This window comes from Xenopus tropicalis, chromosome 4 (assembly GCF_000004195.4).
Source record: "Xenopus tropicalis strain Nigerian chromosome 4, UCB_Xtro_10.0, whole genome shotgun sequence".
In the NCBI taxonomy this organism is placed as follows: domain Eukaryota; kingdom Metazoa; phylum Chordata; class Amphibia; order Anura; family Pipidae; genus Xenopus; species Xenopus tropicalis.
The window spans coordinates 132,921,677-132,941,617 of record NC_030680.2 but is presented as its reverse complement, the minus strand read 5'-3'; the positions used below and the strand labels follow the sequence as shown (position 1 = coordinate 132,941,617).

Genomic DNA, 19,941 nt, shown 5'->3' with positions numbered 1-19,941 from the left:
TAAACATGGCACACAGATTTACTTCATATGTGGAGAATGGCTGCACAGCTTACTCATCCATGCAGTAGTCTAAACTGGGCATGCTCACTAGGTGGTCTCCTATAGGCCCATCAGTACCAGCTGTGATTAGCCCTAATGTAGCTGAGAGTCTGAATGGTCCCTGCAGTTTTTTCCTGGACTGAGGCCTGATTGGTTCTTTGCAGCCTGCCTTTGTGATTGGCTGATGGTATCAAACCTTGTTCCAAATTTACGACAGGGGTTGATCTTACTGTCCTACAAAGTCCAGCGCCAAATATCCATTTTAGCTAGTCTTGGCATAGAAGTCCCGCCACCAGGAAACCAAGAGACTGCCCAGCTGTAAGCCAACGCAGCTGAACAGCAACACCAACTGTCCCATTCCTGGCACATACTAGGAACAAGACAGATTAGAGCAGGCTGGCTACTATTCAATTGCTGGTGGAAACATATGGATGTGTAGTTGCCATTCTGCAATAAATGCCTCATCCTGTTATATGAATTGTTTGTTTAGGTGGTACCCTATGTCTGTGCCTTTGTCTGTGACATTTATACAGGCATGACTTTAGTTAATATGCTATTTAGCCATTTTCTGTAGTGATTATTGTTATGTCTGGCTTTAATATATTCCATTTTCTGCACTAGTGTATGTTTTCCCCGTGTCTGTCTGGGTTTCCCCATTTCTCCCATGCACCTCAAAAACACACAGACAGGTTAATTGATTCCTGAACAAAACTGACCATAGTGTGATAAGGGGCTATAGATTGTAAGCTCCACTGGGGCAGGACTGACATGAGTGATGTATAATCTCTGTAACGGGCTGCACAATATGCTTGTGCTATATAAATAAAGGATAATAATAATTATAACTGAGATAATGAAAACACACATTACTACTACTTTTCTTCTGGTCATTGCATCCTGCAGTAATACTGTGATCGAACCTGTCATCTCATGACTAGATAAAACCTATTGAAGGGAGGCAGACCTAAAGGGCAACATAACCCAAACATCTTATGTCTTTTAGGAAATGTTTGAGGCAGAACACAAGAGTAATAATCTAAAGACCTGGGCCCTGCGTGGCGCTGGCTGGCTGATGATGTTTGTTGGCATAAGCCTGATGACCAAAATATTCTACACACTGGGTAAGCTGATTTCAAGTAAATATGATGCACATGTAGGCCAGAACCTAGCAGAGTGGCTTCATGCACAGGAAGTTCCCTATATCTAGAACAGAAATATTTTAATCACATCTTGGGTAACTTATTGTAAGGTAAGATCCTAACGGGCGAATACAAATCTAACCTATAGAAGCTGGGTATATTAGCCTTTAGCCTGTACTGGGCACTCAGGTAGATTCCTCAATCCAATGAAAGTACCACAACAATATTTCATTTATAAACTTGTAGGGCAGTGGTCTAGGTCTGGATCATTGGTGGCTAGTTTTTGTGAGAATTATCTCTTGGCCATTGTAAAAGCTGAATGCCTTAAGACAGCCACACTTAGGGGCTGATTTACTAATCCACGAATCCGAATGAGAAAAATTCGGATTGGAAAAAGAACATTTTGCGACTTTTTCGTATTTTTTTGCGATTTTTTTCGTCGCTGTTACGACTTTTTCGTAACCGTTACGACTTGCGCGAATTGTCGCGACTTTTTCATAGCCATTACAAATTTCGTGAATTGTCACGACTTTTTCATTACCATTATGACTTTCGTGAATTGTTGCGACTTTTTCATAGCCATTACGACTTTCGCGAATTGTCGCAACTTTCGTATTGAGAGCTCGAAAAAGTTCGCAAATTAGCGATCATTACGAAAAAAATGCATTCGGTCGCTTTTCGGACGTTCGTGGATTAGTAAATGTGCCACATGGTGACCCCTTTGACCAGGATGATCAAATTCATACAGTATAAGCAGATATATGGTATATTTAATGGGCACCAAATTGGTTATGCCATAGTCTTTTGGCTGCAAGAAAAAAAAAAAGACAACTTGCACTTAACCCATTACCACATGTGGGGGTCATCAGCGTGTCTGGGTGAACGGGGGCTTTTCATACTGATATAATGTAGAACACTAAGAAATGAGTGGTTGGATCAGTGCTAACCAGCCATAGACTTGTGGCACATTCTGAAGGTTGGGCAGGCATGGTCAGCTTAAAGCAAATGGCCATTGAGTGTATTTACCAAGGCCATGAGCAGGTGATGTAATGGGAAATTGCTGATAGTTTGTGTAGCTACATGTTTTTAAGGCACCTGTGTTTGTTTTTGTGATGGGTTGTGTACTAACCTGCTGTAACCTCCCTACAGTTGACTGGTTTCCTCTGGTGCGGGACCTGGTAAGTCTCGGCCTGAAGATCTGTGCCTTGTGCGTATCCTCGTCCCTCTCCCTGCTGACCATCGCAGCTGGCTGGATTTTCTATCGTCCGCTGCTGGCGTTGTTGCTGAGCGCTGCTGCTATTGGCATCATTGTACTTGCAAGGTCCCGCGTACCTCCCAAAAAGTATCAATAAGTTTATGTTGCACTCACCCAAAGGGAATTTCTAATATTATCTTTGACTTTATCAGCACCACTGATTGAAAAAGGACAACCCAATGGGACAGTAAATATCCTACATTGGTGCTATTTTAGTGCATTAGACATGGGTATGGGTTGCTAACTGGAATAAGCTCTTCCTATTCTCCTTTAATGCAATGCAATAATGGTGTAAAGTTACATTACAGAAGCCACACACTGAAGCCTATTGTACCTGGCAGCATCTCCATTAATCATTGTGTACATTTTATGAAATTGGTAATTGGGCATTAAGTTAAATATCCTTCTGAACTGAAATTTGCCCCAGGTTCTGTCTGGAAGTAACTGGTGTCTGAGTAACACAAAACAAGTAGTGTTACACTTTGCCAACATGCTCCCTGGAATCTGGGTACTGGGCAAAAAATTTTTCTCTTAGGTAGAAAAGAGCTGGGCAAAGGTACAGTGCCACATAACTCCTGTTGGGGTTTTATGGCTGACATTCCTGACCCTTAGTCTTAAGCCACACAGGCCTGCATTTTATTAGAGAATCCGTCCCTCTGCTCCAACCAGCTTTCCCATGTTCCTAACCCAGAGTCATTTCATCATCCCAGGTGCAAGCACATGAAGCAAACTTGGGCGGCAAAATCTCCTCTGTTTGCCTTCACCTGGGCTGACACTAAAAGTTTATTGGAACATAGGGGCTGATTCTCGCCCTGCATTTATGTCCCATGTGGCTTAAGCCACTGGCTCTGGTATATACAGTCTGAAGGTAACCACAGCCGCTGTGTTATCAGATCTGATGGTTTAGCTCTCCCATTACAGATTAGCCCATTTCAGTCAATCCCTTTACAAAATACATCTGTGTTAACTGACCATTTATACAGTCAGACATTCATTCAATGATGTTTGCCATTAGCTTCCACGTGTATTTATATTCAGCTTTTGAAAGCATTACTGAAAAATCTCCTACCCGGAAGGTTAGCCAAGTGCCCCGATTAACCATTTAACTGCTTTATATTTCCTATTCTGCCTTCTAAGTTTGCCCTTTGTGACTGCACATATCATTGTTAAAGCACAAGACCAAGGGAAGCATCATTTGCACTAAAGTAGATTGCTCACCCACTCAATTTTTGCATTATATAGTGGTTGTATTGACATAAACCAGTTATTTAAAGTAGTTTAGTTATAATCAAATGTACCCACAATGGGCAGCAATATGTCCCAATTGGTTTTGTACTGTTTACAGCACTGGTGAGACACAGCAAGGCCTACTGACATTCTATTCCCACTCTGGCACTCAGATGTCACTTGTGACATCACCATAATTGGGTTAAATACGCTCAGGTGACTCCTTGTATGGTCACAGTTGGGGAGGAGCCACAAGGTCCCAATATGTCTTTACCAGTGCTTCGTAACCAGATTTGTTTTGCTTTTATTATTTTTTTTTTTTTTTCTGAAAAACTATTGAATAAAAATAAAATGGCCTAACGGGACAATTTTTTTCCATGCCAGTGTGGCCTGAACTGTTTCAGATATAGGCTGTATTATACAACATTAAAGGATAAATAAATGTAAAACTGATGAGAGTGCTATTCTAAGCACTTTTGCAAGATTACAAGATAGTAAGGGATACATGTAACTTTTGTCACATCTTATTTAACCAGAAGAACATCAGATCAGGCCTCTTTCTTTCTCCTGACAATATCCTTGACTGGATCAGTGTAGAAAACTGACCAGCAGGTGTCACTGTTGTAACAAAATTCATTCATATTAACAGTACATATATCGCTTAATAATGAATGTAAATTGCAGAAGTGCTTAGAATAAAAGGTTTACTTATCCTTTAAATATAGAAACTGTAACACATGGTCACATTTAAAGCTATGGCAACTGTAGAATTTTGGGTACGGTCTGCTTTTTATAGTTCTTATGTATAGCGTATGTCTACTTGCAATATCAAACCCTCAAGTTGTATCAGTGTTGCAAAGCTACTTTTTCACGCACAGAAATAAAATGCTATTTATACACATTTGTATCTACAAAATTGTATTTTTCTGGAATGAAAAATTACAAAACACGTTGTAAGAAACATTGCTGTGTTTATCTGGAAATGCTCTTGGCTTTCAAGGTCCCAGAATCCCCTGCAGATGTCATCATATTAAGGAATATTGCAGAACGGGGAGATTAAGGCATCTTGGTCCCAAACCACATTGCTTTAATATCAAAGCTTTTCAAAGGGAAATAAGTGATTCTCTTCCCCTTTCTTCTGCTTCTTGCTCTTCCTCTGTGTTTTCTCTGCTTGTGTGTGTTCAGCCTGGCGATTCTGTGGCCAGGAGACAGCCATGTCCTGAGCAGGGGTCTCTGTCTTTGGTTTCTCCTCTTCATCTGAAGAGAAATCATTTGTTCCAGTGGATAAGCCAGGCAGTTCTGTGTCCTGTAAACAGAAAGAAAAGGACTTCAGGCTTAAAGGGGTGGTTCACTTTTAGTATGTTATAGAATGGTCTATTCCCAACACTGCAATTGGTTTTCATTATTTATTTTTTAGTTTTGAATTGTTTATCTTCCTCTTCTGCTTTTTCTAGCTTTCAAATGGGGGTCACTGATCCCGTCAACCCAAAAACAAATGCTCTGCGAGGCTACAATGTTATTGTTATTGCTACTTTTTATTACTTATCATCCTATTCCATCCCTCGCCTATTCATATTTCATCTCACATTAAAACCACTGCCTGGTTGCTAGAGAAAATAAGAACCTAGCAACCAGCTAGCTGCTGAAATATCAAACTGGAAAGCTGCTTAACAAAAGGCTTAAATAACAAAAAAAAACTCAAAACAATTAAGACCAATTGCAAATTGTATCTGAATACATCTGGAACTATAGAAGGGGGAGCTGCTACAATACTTGTTTTGTTAGGGACGTAGCCTTTATGTTCCAACAATTGGTCAGCCTCCCCAGTGTAACGTGGGTATATATATATATATATATATATATATATATATATAAAACACTACGACAAGTCACCCCTCTACAATTTCTATTCCAGTCTTAACACCTTGCACACTAGTTCTGCCGTCTGAAGCAATCAGACAACTCTGTAATCTGGCGTATCTATATATCTAGAAAAAAAGTAGCAACTCTACATGACTCAAGTTTATTTGGTGCCTTCCATTGTGATCTGGAGTAAAATGCTCATCTATATATCAGGGTTAGCCTTGAGTAAGTAATTGTGACCAACTAATACCTTGTTGCCATAACGCGCTTTCAGTCTCTCTCGGATCAGAAGTCCTTTTACCAGCAGCTTCCAGTTGCCCAGAGCTCGTTTCTCACGTTTCTGTGACATAGAAAAGCAACAGTGAGGCAAAGAGAAAGCTTGGCACTGTGTGACAGGATAGAGATGGCACCCAAATCAGCTGCCCACAAGCGCCCATTTACTTTACTCACCTCTTTTTGCTTTTGCTCTATATCCGCCTGTTCGTTTTCCCAAGCAGCGAGAAGGATGTCCTTGTGTTCTTCGCAGACTACATAACCGTCATTTCTGGAAAATATTTAATATTGAATGTACAGTAGAATAAGCAGATTTGCAATTGTACTGTTCTATTGTGCCTGACAGACAAGCATCATGGAAGCACCCTCCTACGTAAAAGTGCAAAAAGTAGCTGCTTTTATATCTGTCTCCTCATCTAGTCTATATCTTACTGTGACTAATGGAGCCTTACACAGGGTGTGAGTAGCCACCATGAAAGTCAAATCCCGTGATGGCTTTGACGCAGTCAATGTCCAGCTTCCTGGCTACTCTGTGCAGGTTGGGGACACGTAAATGGGCACAGCCAATCGGCAACATGCAGGGTTGGAACAAATACACATTCCCGTATTCATTGCGTGGAACCTGTTGAACAGAAAGTCAGGGCAATGATCAACACACTGTAAACCAAAGGGTAAGATCACTTTTAAATAAATCTTCACTGTGTTGTAGATTGACCTAAGCAACTAAGAATCTAAGCAACTTTTCAATGGTTTTAATTATGTATGATTTTCAAACCATAAGCCTTTCTATTCTGCCTTTTTCTGGCCTGCAAGTGAAAATGGTATCTGGTTGCCACAGACACAGGCAACCAAAAGAAAAAAAAAAAAAGTGACTTCAAGGCTTTAATTTTATCATTTTAATTATAGCTGTATTCTACTGCAGGTATGGGAGCTGAAATCCAGATTGCTTGGGACCTGGGGTTTTCTGTAATTTGGATCACCATCATTTCTAGTCTAGTAAAAAGTAAACCCAATAGGATTTTTTGCTTCCAATAAGGGGTAATTATATCTTAGTTGGGATCAAGTACAGGTTCTGTTTTATTATTACAGAGAAAAGGGAATCATTTAACCATTAAATAAACCCAATAGGGCTGTTCTGCCCCCAATAAGGATTAATTATATCTTAGTTGGGATCAAGTACAGGTACTGTTTTATTATTACAGAGAAAAGGGAATAAGTTAACCATTAAATAAACCCAATAGGGCTGTTCTGCCCCCAATAAGGATTAATTATATCTTAGTTGGGATCAAGTACAGGTACTGTTTTATTATTACAGAGAAAAGGGAATCATTTAACCATTAAATAAACCCAATAGGGCTGTTCTGCCCCCAATAAGGGGTAATTATATCTTAGTTGGGATCAAGTACAGGTTCTGTTTTATTATTACAGAGAAAAGGGAATAAGTTAACCATTAAATAAACCCAATAGGGCTGTTCTGCCCCCAATAAGGGGTAATTATATCTTAGTTTGGATCAAGTACAAGGTACTGTTTTATTATTACAGAGAAAAAGGAACTGCATTTTAAAACTTTGAATTGCTTGATTAAAATGGAGTCTATGGGAGATGGCCTTCCCATAATTTGGAGCTTTCTGGATAACAGCTTTTCCAGATAATGGATCCCCTTTATGCAGGTTTGGGGCTGCAGTTAACAGTATCTCTAGCCAGTCAGACCCCTGAACCCACTGCAGGCCAGCAGGAAGGCTCAATGCACATTGCAGCCCCAGGACAGGAAGAGGGGCAGAGGCATCCTAAGATAAGCTGGGTTTGGGAGTTGTGGATTTATACTAGAATCACATGATTTTTGTACACAGTATCGGTTCCTATTGCGTGACCAGTAAAAAGATTGGGCAAAATGAGAGCTATAATGTTTAAGATGCTGATAAGGGATGCTGAGGGGACCCACAAGAAGCCTTTGCTGACAGTAACACAGGGATATAAGTCTTACCTTCCCATCAACTGCAAGCGGGGGCTGATATTCCTCAGTCTGCCAAAGGCCATACAGACCCAGGTCATTATGGTCCTTCTTCTGTGGATCACTACTACGCGCTTTCCTCGCACGATTCGAGTATCCTTTTACCATCTGTTCAGAGAGGAAGCTAACAAATGAAATAATACCACTAACACTAAGCTAACTTTCAGTATGTTAGAATGTCCTATTCCTAGAAATGTTTTCATTGGTCTTCATTATTTTTTTTTGTTTTTACAGTTTTTTTTTTTTATCTGCCTTCCATATTCCAAACTATTGTTCTATGAAGCTACAATTTTATTCTTATTGTTACTTTTTAGCCCTTTGCCTATTAATATTCCAGTCTGTCATTCAAATCATAACTTCGTTGCTAGGGCAAATAAGACTACAGCAATCAGCTGCTGAAATATCTAACTGTAGAGCTGCTAAACAAAAAGCTAAATAACTGAAAAAAAACAAAAAGTAAAAAATGAAGACCAATAGCAAATGGTCTCAGAATATCAGTATCTACATCAAATTAAAGGCAAAGCACCCCTTTAAGCTCCTCTGCGTTGCTTCTCAGCATTGGTGGTTACATTCTCAGCCCGTTGCTGTAGAGTTCTGCTGACCCCCAGCTTATAATGGAGTGGGGAGTGGGAATCAAACTAAAAATACTGATTGGTATGAGTGGGCTTCCTGTATTCCTCAGTAACTGCTGCAATGCTCTTACTCCTGAATGTGCTTTCAGCAGCGCAACGGAATGGAACAACATACCACAATCTATGGCTGAATTCAAAGAGAATTGTAGCACAGCTATTACCTTGTAGGGCACTTCTGCCAACCTTACAACTCGGGCTTCTTTCAGCCAAGTGTCACTTGAGTGCAGGGTATGAACACAGGATCTACAGAGAGAAGCAGATTGTATTCAATGCAAGAAGAAAGCAAAGTTGTTCGATAGAACACATGCATAGGGCCAGCTAAAGGTATGAAAGTGAACTGATTTCATTGTGTCAGTTAACCCATAATCTATTATAAGCATTTATCATCTGACCACACCCCCCAATGGTCCATTTGTTATGGTCAGTGCAATATATTCCATGATGTGGCCACTAATTAAGCGGTTTCCTTAAAGGGAAATGAAAGGCAAAATCACTTGGGGGTGCCAAAATGTTAGGCACCCCCAAGTGACTTTAACCGCTTACCTCGTACCCCGGGCTGGTGCCCCAGTTAGGAGAAAACAGCACCAGCCCGGGGCACCTGGAGCGGATCGCTTCCTTCTTCCGGCTTCCGTTGCTGGAATGCCAGCGGTGGGCGCATGCGCAGTAGAGTGAAAAGCCGACTTTAATGTTTAAGTTCGGCTTTTCACTCTACTGCCCATGCACGCGCAGCGAATCAGGAAAAGGAAGCGCCGGTGCTGTTCCCTCCTCACAGGGGCACCAGCCCGGGGTAAAAGGTAGGTGGTCAAAGTCACTTGGGGGTGCCTAACATTTTGGCACCCCCAAGTGACTGACTTTCTTTTTCCTTTAAACGACCAGGGTTGCCAGATCTGCTATGTCATCTCAAGGGTCCATGCCAAAATGAATTTCAGTGCTTACACACCTTAATAAGGGCCATAAAACACATATACATGGCAATTTATTTTAGATTTTAAAGGACAAGTAAACCACTGACCACTTCCAGGAGCAAGAAAACTGGTTTATGTTCCTGACTGGCACAGTGTCCTGCAATTAGTATTCTGATATTTGCCTCTGTACCTGGAATAGACGGCTTCCCCTCGGCAATAGCCCAAGATGGCAGCAGTCTCTGGATAAATAGCCTCATATTTCAGCAGATGCCTCTTCAGCACATACAGTGGATGATCCTTGTATCCGGTGATGGATGTTGGCAGAGGCTGATCAAGTAGCTTAAATTCAAGCTTAAACATAGAATTTTATAATTTTAGGAACAGGTTTTGTTTAGCTCTGGTCACAGCTCAACTCGTGCATTCAAAACATGGTTATCAAACCTACCTCACTAATCCTACCTAATCACACATTAGAGATACCGGTACTTGTACTACAGCAGTAGCTTAAGAGGTTCAAAAAAAGGGCAACAATAATTTAATCTAATTCAATAGATTATGAAATCCCTCAGGATATATTAAAGTGATACTGACACGAAAAAATGACTTTTCAAATTATGAATCTACATAAAAAGTTACCTATAGGTCATGTTGTTCTTTTTTCACTGTTTGCTGGTTTTGTATGTAATTGTTGCTTGAAGTCCCTAAACCTGACAGTTTTGCCAACCTGACTGACCCATCTCAGCCTGTCATTTATTGCTTCTCATGCTAACAGCCTACTGCTGCTCAAATATGGCCGCCCCCTCATAGAGAAACACGGGGGATCAGATAAGGAATGGATAAGCATCAGGAAATACTTTTTTGGCAAAATTATAAAGCTCATGCTAAAACAATGTTATGATAGATGTAAAAAAGGTTTCATTTCTGGTGTCAGTATCTCTAATTTTATGATGGTCTTACTTGTTACTTTACTGCTCTGTAAAGCAGTCAGATCTAACCGGCAGCCCTCCAACAACTACAGAACTAGAATATGCAAAACAAATGCAACCCCATAACACACCATTAAATTGATCAACAGAAATTACCTCGACTTCCTCTCTGTCCTCGCGGTCAGCATCGGGGTTCTTATAGGGCATCAGTGTCTCTTCCCACCAGTCAGGTTCCACGCGACGTTTCCGTGTGCTTGTCATCCAATCAACATCATACCTGCGTGTCACATCCTTTACACACCCAGCATTGTCAATCCCCACCACGTAAGTGACTGGCTTGGTGGCAGTATTAAAGCACATTTGAGGTTTCCCTACAGTCCAATGCACACAGTCTACACACAGCCACTTCCTCTCACTTTCTAAATAAACTTCTACCCATTGGTCACAAACAATAGGGGACACAACAGAAGCTTTCTCCATTGTGCCCTCATCGTCCATTTCTGACTCGTCAGTGGAGATGATTTTGCCTCTTCTCTTTGGCTGTGTGCTGCTAAGAGAATCGGTTGGGTTTTTAGCTCTAGGCTGTTCTTTGGCAACTGGATTGGTATTCCTCTCCATCTTAATAATCTCCTTTACAGGCCCAGATGATCTTCTCCTTTTACTATCCAAGGGTTCTTCCTCCCACTCAGAACAGTCACTGTCCTGGCTGGCAGAAAGGCAAAAGTCTGAATCACTACTGTGACCACAGCTCTCACTCTCCTCTTTGTAAGTGACTTTTGATGCTGCCTTCCTCCTGAGCTGATTTTTGGGTCGGGCCCCTGTGCAGGCCTCCTCTTTATCTGCACTCTTAACAGCCTTTTTCCCCTTGGTAGTTTTGCCTTTTCCCCTCCCAGATGTAGTGCAATCCACTGGATACTCTTCCTCTTCTTCACTTTCCCCTGACAAAGAATCCTCTTGCTTTACCTTCTTCTGCCTAACCTGCTTCCTGTTATTACTCTTGGACTTGCCTTTGGCTGTTTGTGGTTTAGTACTGGACCTCGTGGAGGACTTTTCTTTTCGTGGTTGTTTGGTCTGGAAATACAAAAGTAAATTTAATAGGGAATAAATGGTCTGGTCCCCTGTGCAATACAGCCACACTCCCTGTGTTCCCTGGGTCCTGTCCATGTGCAAAGTTCCAAATCACAATGTAGGTGCCCACATGTGCGAATGCCATATACAGCCCTAAAGCCATATTTACAAACCCAAGCAAAACTGGGAACGGTATGTGCACCCATACATGCTCCTTTGCAACAAGCGCGAGTGCATCAGTTTGCTTTGATGAATTATAGGCACACAGGAATCCAGAAATTACCGCCAGCCTGGCTGTGTTGGGTCAATAGCTGCAGAAAGTGAATTAGACACCATTCTAAAACAAATGCTGGGGAAAATGTGAGAGCAGCAACTTGTACATAATATACCAAAATGGATGCATATTAACATTTGTAAATTGCGTGCATGTTGGAATCAATGCAGCTACTTGTAAATGATGTGCAGGGCTATTGCTCGCTGATACCTTTAAAATTTGTTGCTTTTCCAAGGCTGTAGACGTACACATGTTCTTTCTCTCAAACCAAGGAAACCCTTCCATACTGTATATATGTGTTATCAGCTCGTAATTTAGTACCACACAGTCCATCCCAAACCTCTCACTTTGGGATGCTGCTTCAAATTTAATTCAACAAGCTTCTCAAGCTTGAGAAAAGGCCAGATGTAGGCCTGAAACGTCGCTATATCCAAAAGCCATGTGTATTAAATAAAGGCTTTTTTAATAGAGACAAGAAGGTGCTGTTTGCTATTTTTCTATCATGTACAGGTATGGGATCCCTTATCCGGAAACCCATTATCCAGAAAGCTCCGAATTACGGAAAGCCTGTATCCCATAGACTCCATTTTAATCAAATAATTCAGATTTTTAAGATTGATTTCCTTTTTCTCTGTAATAATAAAACAGTACCTTGTACTTGATCCCAACTTAGATATAATTAATCCATATTGGGGGGCAAAACAGTCCTATTGGGTTTGATTAATGGTTTACTGATTTTAGTAGATTTTAGGTAAGGAGATCCAAATTGCAGAAAGACCCTTGGTCCCAAGCATTCTGGATAATGGGTCCTATACCTGTAAATGTTTGTACAAGTTTGTGCACCTGCAACGCAAGTACTAAACAATTGTGCTACCGAGTGCAAACATATCTGTTGAGTTACAGCAAATTCAATGTGAAAAATAAACCTGCTTACCTTTGCAGGTGGGTCCTTTAAAGGAATGGGCTGCAGAGACAGCACCAGACGGCTCAGAAGCTGCAAAGCGCGCAGGAGGATGAGAAATACCTGTATATTTAAATGAGGAGGGCATAAAAAGAGTAAGGGTTAAAGATCAGAAAGAAAATGCCTGAGAATCTGAAGTTGTTTCAGACTAAATGGAGCAGAGCTATCTTACATGGACCATCTCTGCTTCATCTCTCACACCATAGACTCCAAATCTTCTCTCCAGGGTGGCTGACATTGACTCAGACTCATCCAGAGACATCTCATGGCTCAGAGTAAAGGTTCCACGAAACCTAAACAAAAGATGGAGCATTAGGGATTACTTAGGAAACAGCCAATTTACTATGAATACAGAACCCATACCTGTATTCAGTACCCTGTACAACTTCCAGCACCCACTGCGGACAGGTGACCATTACAGTTCAACTAGGTCCTGTCACCACTAAAGATGACATTGCTTCAAGCAGGAGCAGACAACTCTAATTACATGCTCTTTTATAGTCACTGCTGATCAATGCATTAATCTACTTCTGATGCTAGATCCAATAAAGCATTTACCACTTCGTCAAGTTCGTCAAATAAACCACATCTACACGATCAGCAGGAACACTGGTGAATTTCACAGGAACCACAGACAGGGCAACAGCCTGGAGATCTGGCAAGTTACAAGTGTTGCTCCGATAGAAGCCATTTGCCAACAGGCAAAGCAAGTGTACCTAGAAAAGGAAAATGGCGGCATAATATCATCACCAGAGCAAGTGTATGCTTAAGCACAGCACTGGGAAACAGCATGTACATGCACGGGTTAAAGAAGAACTAAAGCAATAGGCTAGAAATGTTGTACATTATGTTTTGGGGCTTCTGTATGAGCAAAGACAATCACAGCCCTTTAGCAGGGAAGATCTGTGCCCCCAAAGTTGCCCCAGTAGCCCCTCATCTTCTTTTCTGCTGATTCACAGCATATGCTCTGTGCTGCTGGCACTAAACTAAACTTAGGGATCAACTAACAATATACTATAAAGAATACAATACAAAGCTAATAAGCATGTGCACTGTCCCAGACACTTCTAACAGAATCCAAGATGGGGGAGCTCCTGTGACAACTATAAACACCTGGATCATTACTACTCCAGGGATGCTGAAACTTAAAGTTGGTGCAGTCAATTTAGTATTTGAAATATGATGGGGAGAGGGAGGAAAGGAACAATATACAAATTAAAATCGCCAGTATTGTGTAAGGGCCTTGGTACAAGTTGCATTTTTATTGGAGTGTTGACGACTGCTTATGTGTGCAGGCCATCTGCAATAAGGATTTTTCCTCCTTTCTTGTTAGACAGATTATCCAATCTGCTCATGTTACACTATATTATATTTAACATGTTTTGGAACATTTAAAAAAACAAAACAAAACAAAACTGGGTTATTACTTCTGCAAGATTCCTGGAGTTGCTCATTACCCTTTTACGGCTGAGAAGAACCTTGTCAATTTGAATCACTGATCTGGATTTACCTTGTGAGTGTCTTCCCGCACCTTTTTCATTAACCTGCGCAGGTATGCAGCAAACTCTTCCTTCCTCTTCTCTCTGTAGATAGTATAGCGGTTTACTCTTTGCTGCCAATCATAATGACTGCAGACTATAGGGGCCATTTTCTTTACAGACCGCAGTATAGAAAGTGCAAAGAAAAATTCTGCAATTGCCCATTTCTTCCACTCTGCACACTGTTCTGCTTTTCTGGTATTGCTGTGGATCTCTGCACTCTGTTTTCCCCCATGATGCTGATCTCTGCACAGAATCTCACATTTGTAATCTGGCACTTTGTGCAGAGTGCAGCATTCCCAAGGGCTCAAGTGCTAAGGGAGCACTGGCTACACTGTGGTATAATAAGAAGTTGCCCCAAGAAATGTGTTTACCTCCTAAGTCTTTTCTTAGCGGCTTCTGCTGTTTCAATCTCTATTTCAACAGGCTGTGTGGGGAGAGGAATATCAGCTGAAGTTGAGGCTTGGAGGTCATCTAGCACTGACCCGTTCAATTCTGTGAGGCAAGAATCAGCACAGTAAGGCAGAAGGTCACAAATTAAGCAAAATGGAGGAAGCCAACAGCACAGCTGCCCAGCAACTGATGAACTGAATTAATACACACATCTCTTTATGGTGGGAGTCTTGCTAGCTATTTATTACACAATACAATACAATACAATTCAAGTGTACACACAGAACCATATCCCACTGAAATGTTTTACCTTCCACATCTTCCCATTCTTCATCGCTATCCTCTGCCTCTTCCGACTCACTGGATTCTTTAACAGTGGCACCTTTTCTCGGTGTCTTTTTCTCCAGAGCCAGCAGATCACTAATGGAACCACAGGTGCAACCAGAGGTGAGAAAAGATTGTTTAGATGCACAGAGGTATATAAGGCACATAAGGTGCCATCACACACAGCTTGTGTTCAAGGAATGAAATGCAAACATGCTGAATTATTTACTGACCTATTGACCCATTTGCATCCCTGTTCATTTTATTATTTTCATTTTTTAAATAAATTTGCCAGTGCAGCCACAGCAAATATTCAGCATTTGTATTTACCCCAGGTTATCTCTGGGAAGTGATCTAAAGCAAGCATTTATGAGAACCAAAGCACTGCATGCATGACTGAGCAGCACAAATAAGAACTACTCAGCTTTACCTTGGGTTACACCAATAGCAGAGGGGTATGCAGGTCATACATATTGTCTAAGATTGCACACACTTAAATCCTACTCACAGTATCTCAGTCTCTTGGGTTTTTGGTTCTCTAACAGCTGATTTCTTGGCTCGAGGTTTCTGGTTTCCTGCACAGGATGCATTGCCTGCAGGTTTAGCAGCTTTAGTTTTGCCTTTTACACCTGGGACTGTGGGTTTCCTTTTCTTAACTGAACTTTCTTCTTTAAACCCGTCTTCACCATCTGCTTGTTTTTACAACAAAATAAGAAAAAAAAAAGTTTGTTTGTTTTTTTTTAAAAGAAGAGAAAAGACAGCATGTTGCAAAGACACATCAATTTACAATGGACTAGGCCACAGAGACACATGCATTTTATCCCTTCAAACACATTCCCTGTGTAATGGGGTTTAAAGTAGAAGGAAAGTCATTTTGGAATTTTACTGGCAATAGATTCACCACAATAGTGCCACCTAGAACACTATATTTATTCTGCAGAAAGCTTTACTATACCTGAGTAAAGAACCCTAGAAGTTCCCTTGGTTTGTTTAAGATTGCAGCTGCCATTTTAGCTTGGTCTTTGTAGCTTCTTGCTGTAGCTCTAGCCTTTGGTAGCTTAGATTACACATTCCTAAGGGAGGGGGGAGTGGGGGCCCTGGGAATGAAGGAAGTCAGATACCAAAGAACATGTTTACAAAAAAGACAAGACAAGAAATCCTGTGTTTCTTTTGATAGAGGACAGGAGAGTGCAGCATTTCTGTGAGTGTTTATGGCTGTATTTACATAGACCTTTCTGATAAAGCTTACTTAGTTTTTACCTTTCCTTCCTTCTTTCCATTAACTGTGATGAGTACAACAGTGGATTTTTCTCCAGTTTAGTGGAAATTAGTCATAATGTTACAATGACTTAAATGGTTATTAAACCACTTTACTAAGTCACAGTGCCCAGTAAGTCACCTGAAACCGACTTGTGTTGAGATAAACATCAAAAGATCAAAATGCAGAAGATGCCTGCTAATGTACAATAAAATGGTGAGGTTTAATTTTAAAGTGTTGCAGACACTTTCCAGTAAAAAAAAAGAAAAATGCCAGTTTCTCTTATAAAAAAAATATAGCACCACCTGCATAACCATAACAGCAAGGCTGATATACCTTTTACATGGACATTCTTGCCCAGAATTTTATTTCCCACTCACCATCCAGATCACCAGGCCTGGACCGTTTTCTTATATTGCTCTTGACTGAGAGCCTTCTTTCTTTCTTCACTCCTGCTTTTGAATTTTCAGACCCTGTCCTCTTAGTTTTCCCAGTCTGTGGTTGATTGTTTGCTGTAGGTAATATAGCACAAGTAAAATGGAACAGAAATCTCCAACCTGTGGCCCCACATAGAGCCCAGATATAATAAATATTGTACATGTATTTTCTACACAGCCTAGTCATTTTAGATAATGATTGTCTCATTTAAGATCCTCTTTAAAGGGCACCTATCACCCCTATATTGTTTCCCCCACCAGAGGTGCAGGGTAATAGAGCCTGCACTCCAGATAGGGAAAAAAAATATTTTTTTTCGCAATCAAGGCTGCAGGCTTCCAAAACCAGAAGTTACTTTGGTCCTGCTTGGATTCAGCATTGTAATTGTTAAGGTGAGCTCAGGAGAAAAAATAGGAGCAGACAGCTAAACAGAGTTTCTATGGGAAGCAGCTATGCCAATATCTTCATTGGTGGCTAAACTGGAGGGGGTGTGTTTAGTAATCTGAGCTGAGAAGATTCACTCGAGGAAAAAAAGATGTACAGACACTAATATATTATCTACTGTAGAAAACTCACCAATGTGAAATAGTGGTCCAGGTGCTCCAGCCCCAGACCCTCATCTCTAAGTGAGTGACCAAGTCCCATTCATAACAGGAAGGAAAAATGGCCTATGATTAAATGTCATTTGGACACAAAACACACAAGGCTTGTGAGATGAAGGTATAAATAAAGTTTCTCTTGATTTTTTTACTCTTTTTTTGTTGGTGTATACGCAGTTGCCTTGAGTGCACACCCATTTTTCCTTCCTGAGAAGATTCGCTGCTATAGTTTGGAACTGAGCATGCCCAGTACCCAACAGCCAAAGCACATTTGTGAGGTAGAGGGGTGAGTGGATTAGAGGAGGAAAAGGAATCCTAAGTGATTAAGGGGATGCCTTACTATTAACGTGTAAAGATTTGTAAAGGTTTTAAAAAGACTGTTCACTGATTACATTGTTTGTGGGGGTGGTTTACATGTCCTTTAGGGCTGTGGCACTTACATGATTCTCGCCAGTGGGATGGCATTTTGGGGAGATTTGTCACCCACGACAACGGAGATTTGTCGCGGGCGACTAATCTCCTCGTGTGCCACAGCCCTTAAGGCACCAAGTTCATCTGCCCACAAAATCAGATGGGTGTCTTTCTGGAGCTTATTTGAACCATGAATGTGAAAGACTGGAATACTGCAGATTGAATAGTGTCGCTGGACACTATATCGTGTCTGGAAATTTGGTTCCCCCTCATCATCCCCGCAGCCAAAGTGCCCTAAATATGGATCAGTCAGACTGTAAATGGCTCACTAGATATATAAATTCATAAAAGTCCATTACCTTCCACATCCTCCCACTCATCTTCACTCTCTTCTGCATCCTTCGAGCCACTAAACTTTTTAACAGGCGTCTTGATCTTCAAATTTGGTGGATCTCTGTAGATTGCACAGCAAGAATTAAAAAGACTAAAACTCAAGAATGAGGCCATGAATGATAATCTAAATGTTTTTTATATAAAACCTTAGCCACATTTGGCAGAAAATTGACTTAGCAAGCAGACAAAAGTCTTGTCGCTAGTCTGACTCAGGAAATGACTTTTGTGAGCAGACGGAAGTCTTGCGATGAACTGACACAAGAATTGCTAGATGACTCCTTTCTTCTCACTAAAGTGGATTTTTTGCCAGCTGATTGGCAGAACTGAACAGCAGGCAGGGACACTGTTGTTTTAAATTCATTATATGAGAAGAGTAAAAACTACCACTATCTTGAAAACTAGACAAAAATAATTATGTAAATGGAAAAAATGATGAGTAATTTTATATTTATTTGTATTAAGTGCTTACATTTGACTTAAGCACATATACTACTGAAATCAGTACAGATCTGAGCATAAATAACATTGCATAAGAAATTTCTTAATTAAAGTGGGTTAGTAAATCTGAACTATAGACTAATAAACTACAGATATGAGCATGTGGGCTTATTTATACATGCATGTAAAAGCTCCAGCTACCTTGTTGTGCGCTGCGCTAAGACCACTTAAGGTGGCCATACACATAGCAATTTTGATCTTTCGATCGTTCCCACCCTCCAGTAACGTTCAGGGCTGAGTCGTCAGATATGGAGGTAGAAACAATAGAAATTCTACCTCCTTCTGCCGATTCAGCCCTGAACGTAGATTTTGCTCGGGGTGCCATATCAAAACCTTTTAACCTGGCCGATCGACTAGTCGACCGATATCCACAGCTTTTTGCAATATCAGTTGCCTCGTCAAGCCCCATACACGCACAGAGAATCGTATGAGGTTTTGTACAACATCATTGGTGTGTGTATGGCCGGCTTTATCCATATTGGCCATATTGACACAAGAATAAGCAAACATGGAGCAGACTTAGTGCATCTCTCCTGCATTGTTGTAAAACCAATCAACTCAACCAAGATGACTCACTGTGTTTGTTTTCCAACTGTTTTCCCATCATTTACAGTCGGTCTCTTGGCTACACAACTTTGCTTCGTCAGACTGTCACCGCAGGAATCTTTACTCTTCTTAACTGGGGGTCTCTTCTCTTCATAGAATTTATCTTCGTCATCTACATGGTTAAAACAAGATGCCCCTTTATTAAATAGGAAGGATGAAGAGCTAAGTGCAAACGACCTGTAATGTTCCACCAGAGCCCAAAGCATTGGTAGTTAATCATTTAGCACAGAAATAAAAGCCCATGCACAATTCAAGGGCTAACTCTGCCTATCTTTTAATATTGTCCAGATGGCATAATACTAACACAATCTGCAACTGGTCTTTATTTTTTATTTCATCTGGTCTCTGAATTATGTTGTCAAGGTTTGTATTTAATTTATCTGGTTTCTAGGGGTTACCTTAGCAATCATAGAAGAATCTTAAAACCAGTATAGTGAATAGTACAGGGCTGATGCCCATAGGGTTCAATCTGCACTCACTACAGTATTATTCCCAGCCTATTTAGAAACTCTGCACAGTGTCCCCATACAGTACCTATAAGAATTAAGTCTATTTAAGTCTGTGAATTAAGTCTGTGTTTAGATTTCATTTTACGTGTTACTGTATATCATTCACAAGATGAATGAAAATCTCTATAGACATGCAGACCCCATAGAAACTCACCACCATGCAGGGAGTCTATTGCCGGGCGGTTTCTCTGCTTGTTCCCCGCTACCGCAGCACCCTCAGACCCCCTCCGCTTTGCCATCTCCCCACAATTCTACCTCACATGTCCCCTCTGGTTGTATAACCCACACAACAGGAAACAATCTGTCTCAGACAATAACATTAACGCGTCACTTCCGGAACATACACATGTGCACCCCGCTGCCAGGCCTCCGCCACTTACTGCCCATACTCTCACATTATTGGC

General features: G+C 40.9%; 2 protein-coding genes across 6 annotated transcripts in view; one reads left to right on the top strand and one right to left on the bottom strand.

Annotated features, from left to right (window-relative positions):
• The window catches only part of tmem43 (transmembrane protein 43), a 12,791-nt gene extending 8,230 nt beyond the window's left edge, over nucleotides 1-4,561 (top strand). The window contains exons 11-12 of the mRNA XM_002938231.5: nucleotides 1,043-1,160; nucleotides 2,328-4,561. Of these exons, the coding sequence (XP_002938277.1) occupies nucleotides 1,043-1,160; nucleotides 2,328-2,530 (321 nt within the window). The 3' untranslated portion in view covers nucleotides 2,531-4,561. The remainder of the gene's footprint in view (nucleotides 1-1,042; nucleotides 1,161-2,327) is intronic.
• xpc (xeroderma pigmentosum, complementation group C) lies at nucleotides 4,558-19,941 on the bottom strand. 5 transcript variants are annotated; one of them, XM_004914165.4, is made up of 19 exons: nucleotides 19,918-19,941; nucleotides 18,999-19,140; nucleotides 17,891-17,985; nucleotides 16,467-16,598; nucleotides 15,337-15,520; nucleotides 14,815-14,924; nucleotides 14,486-14,606; nucleotides 14,084-14,156; nucleotides 13,132-13,289; nucleotides 12,746-12,866; nucleotides 12,547-12,636; nucleotides 10,427-11,341; nucleotides 9,535-9,695; nucleotides 8,601-8,682; nucleotides 7,781-7,915; nucleotides 6,249-6,418; nucleotides 5,974-6,067; nucleotides 5,774-5,863; nucleotides 4,558-4,966 (listed from the first exon to the last, which is right to left on the bottom strand). In XM_004914165.4, exons 1-19 carry the CDS (start codon nucleotides 19,922-19,924, stop codon nucleotides 4,754-4,756), a joined length of 3,093 nt encoding a protein of 1,030 aa, XP_004914222.2. In that variant the 5' UTR covers nucleotides 19,925-19,941; the 3' UTR covers nucleotides 4,558-4,753. The 5 variants fall into 5 exon arrangements, with proteins under 5 accessions (XP_004914222.2, XP_004914220.2, XP_004914221.2 ...); XM_004914163.4 differs by having other exon boundaries at nucleotides 19,882-19,939; XM_004914164.4 differs by having other exon boundaries at nucleotides 15,337-15,517; nucleotides 19,882-19,939.

Excerpts from the sequence above, each read along its gene's own strand:
- xpc (XM_004914162.4), bottom strand. The coding sequence starts at position 19,776 with ATGGCAAAGCGGAGGGGGTCTGAGGGTGCTGCGGTAGCGGGGAACAAG. Across the intron at positions 14,607-14,814 it reads AGAATGGGAAGATGTGGAAG|AATTGAACGGGTCAGTGCTA; the intron begins GTAAAACATTTC and ends CTTGCCTCACAG. Across the intron at positions 13,290-14,083 it reads TGCGGGAAGACACTCACAAG|GTACACTTGCTTTGCCTGTT; the intron begins GTAAATCCAGAT and ends TTCCTTTTCTAG.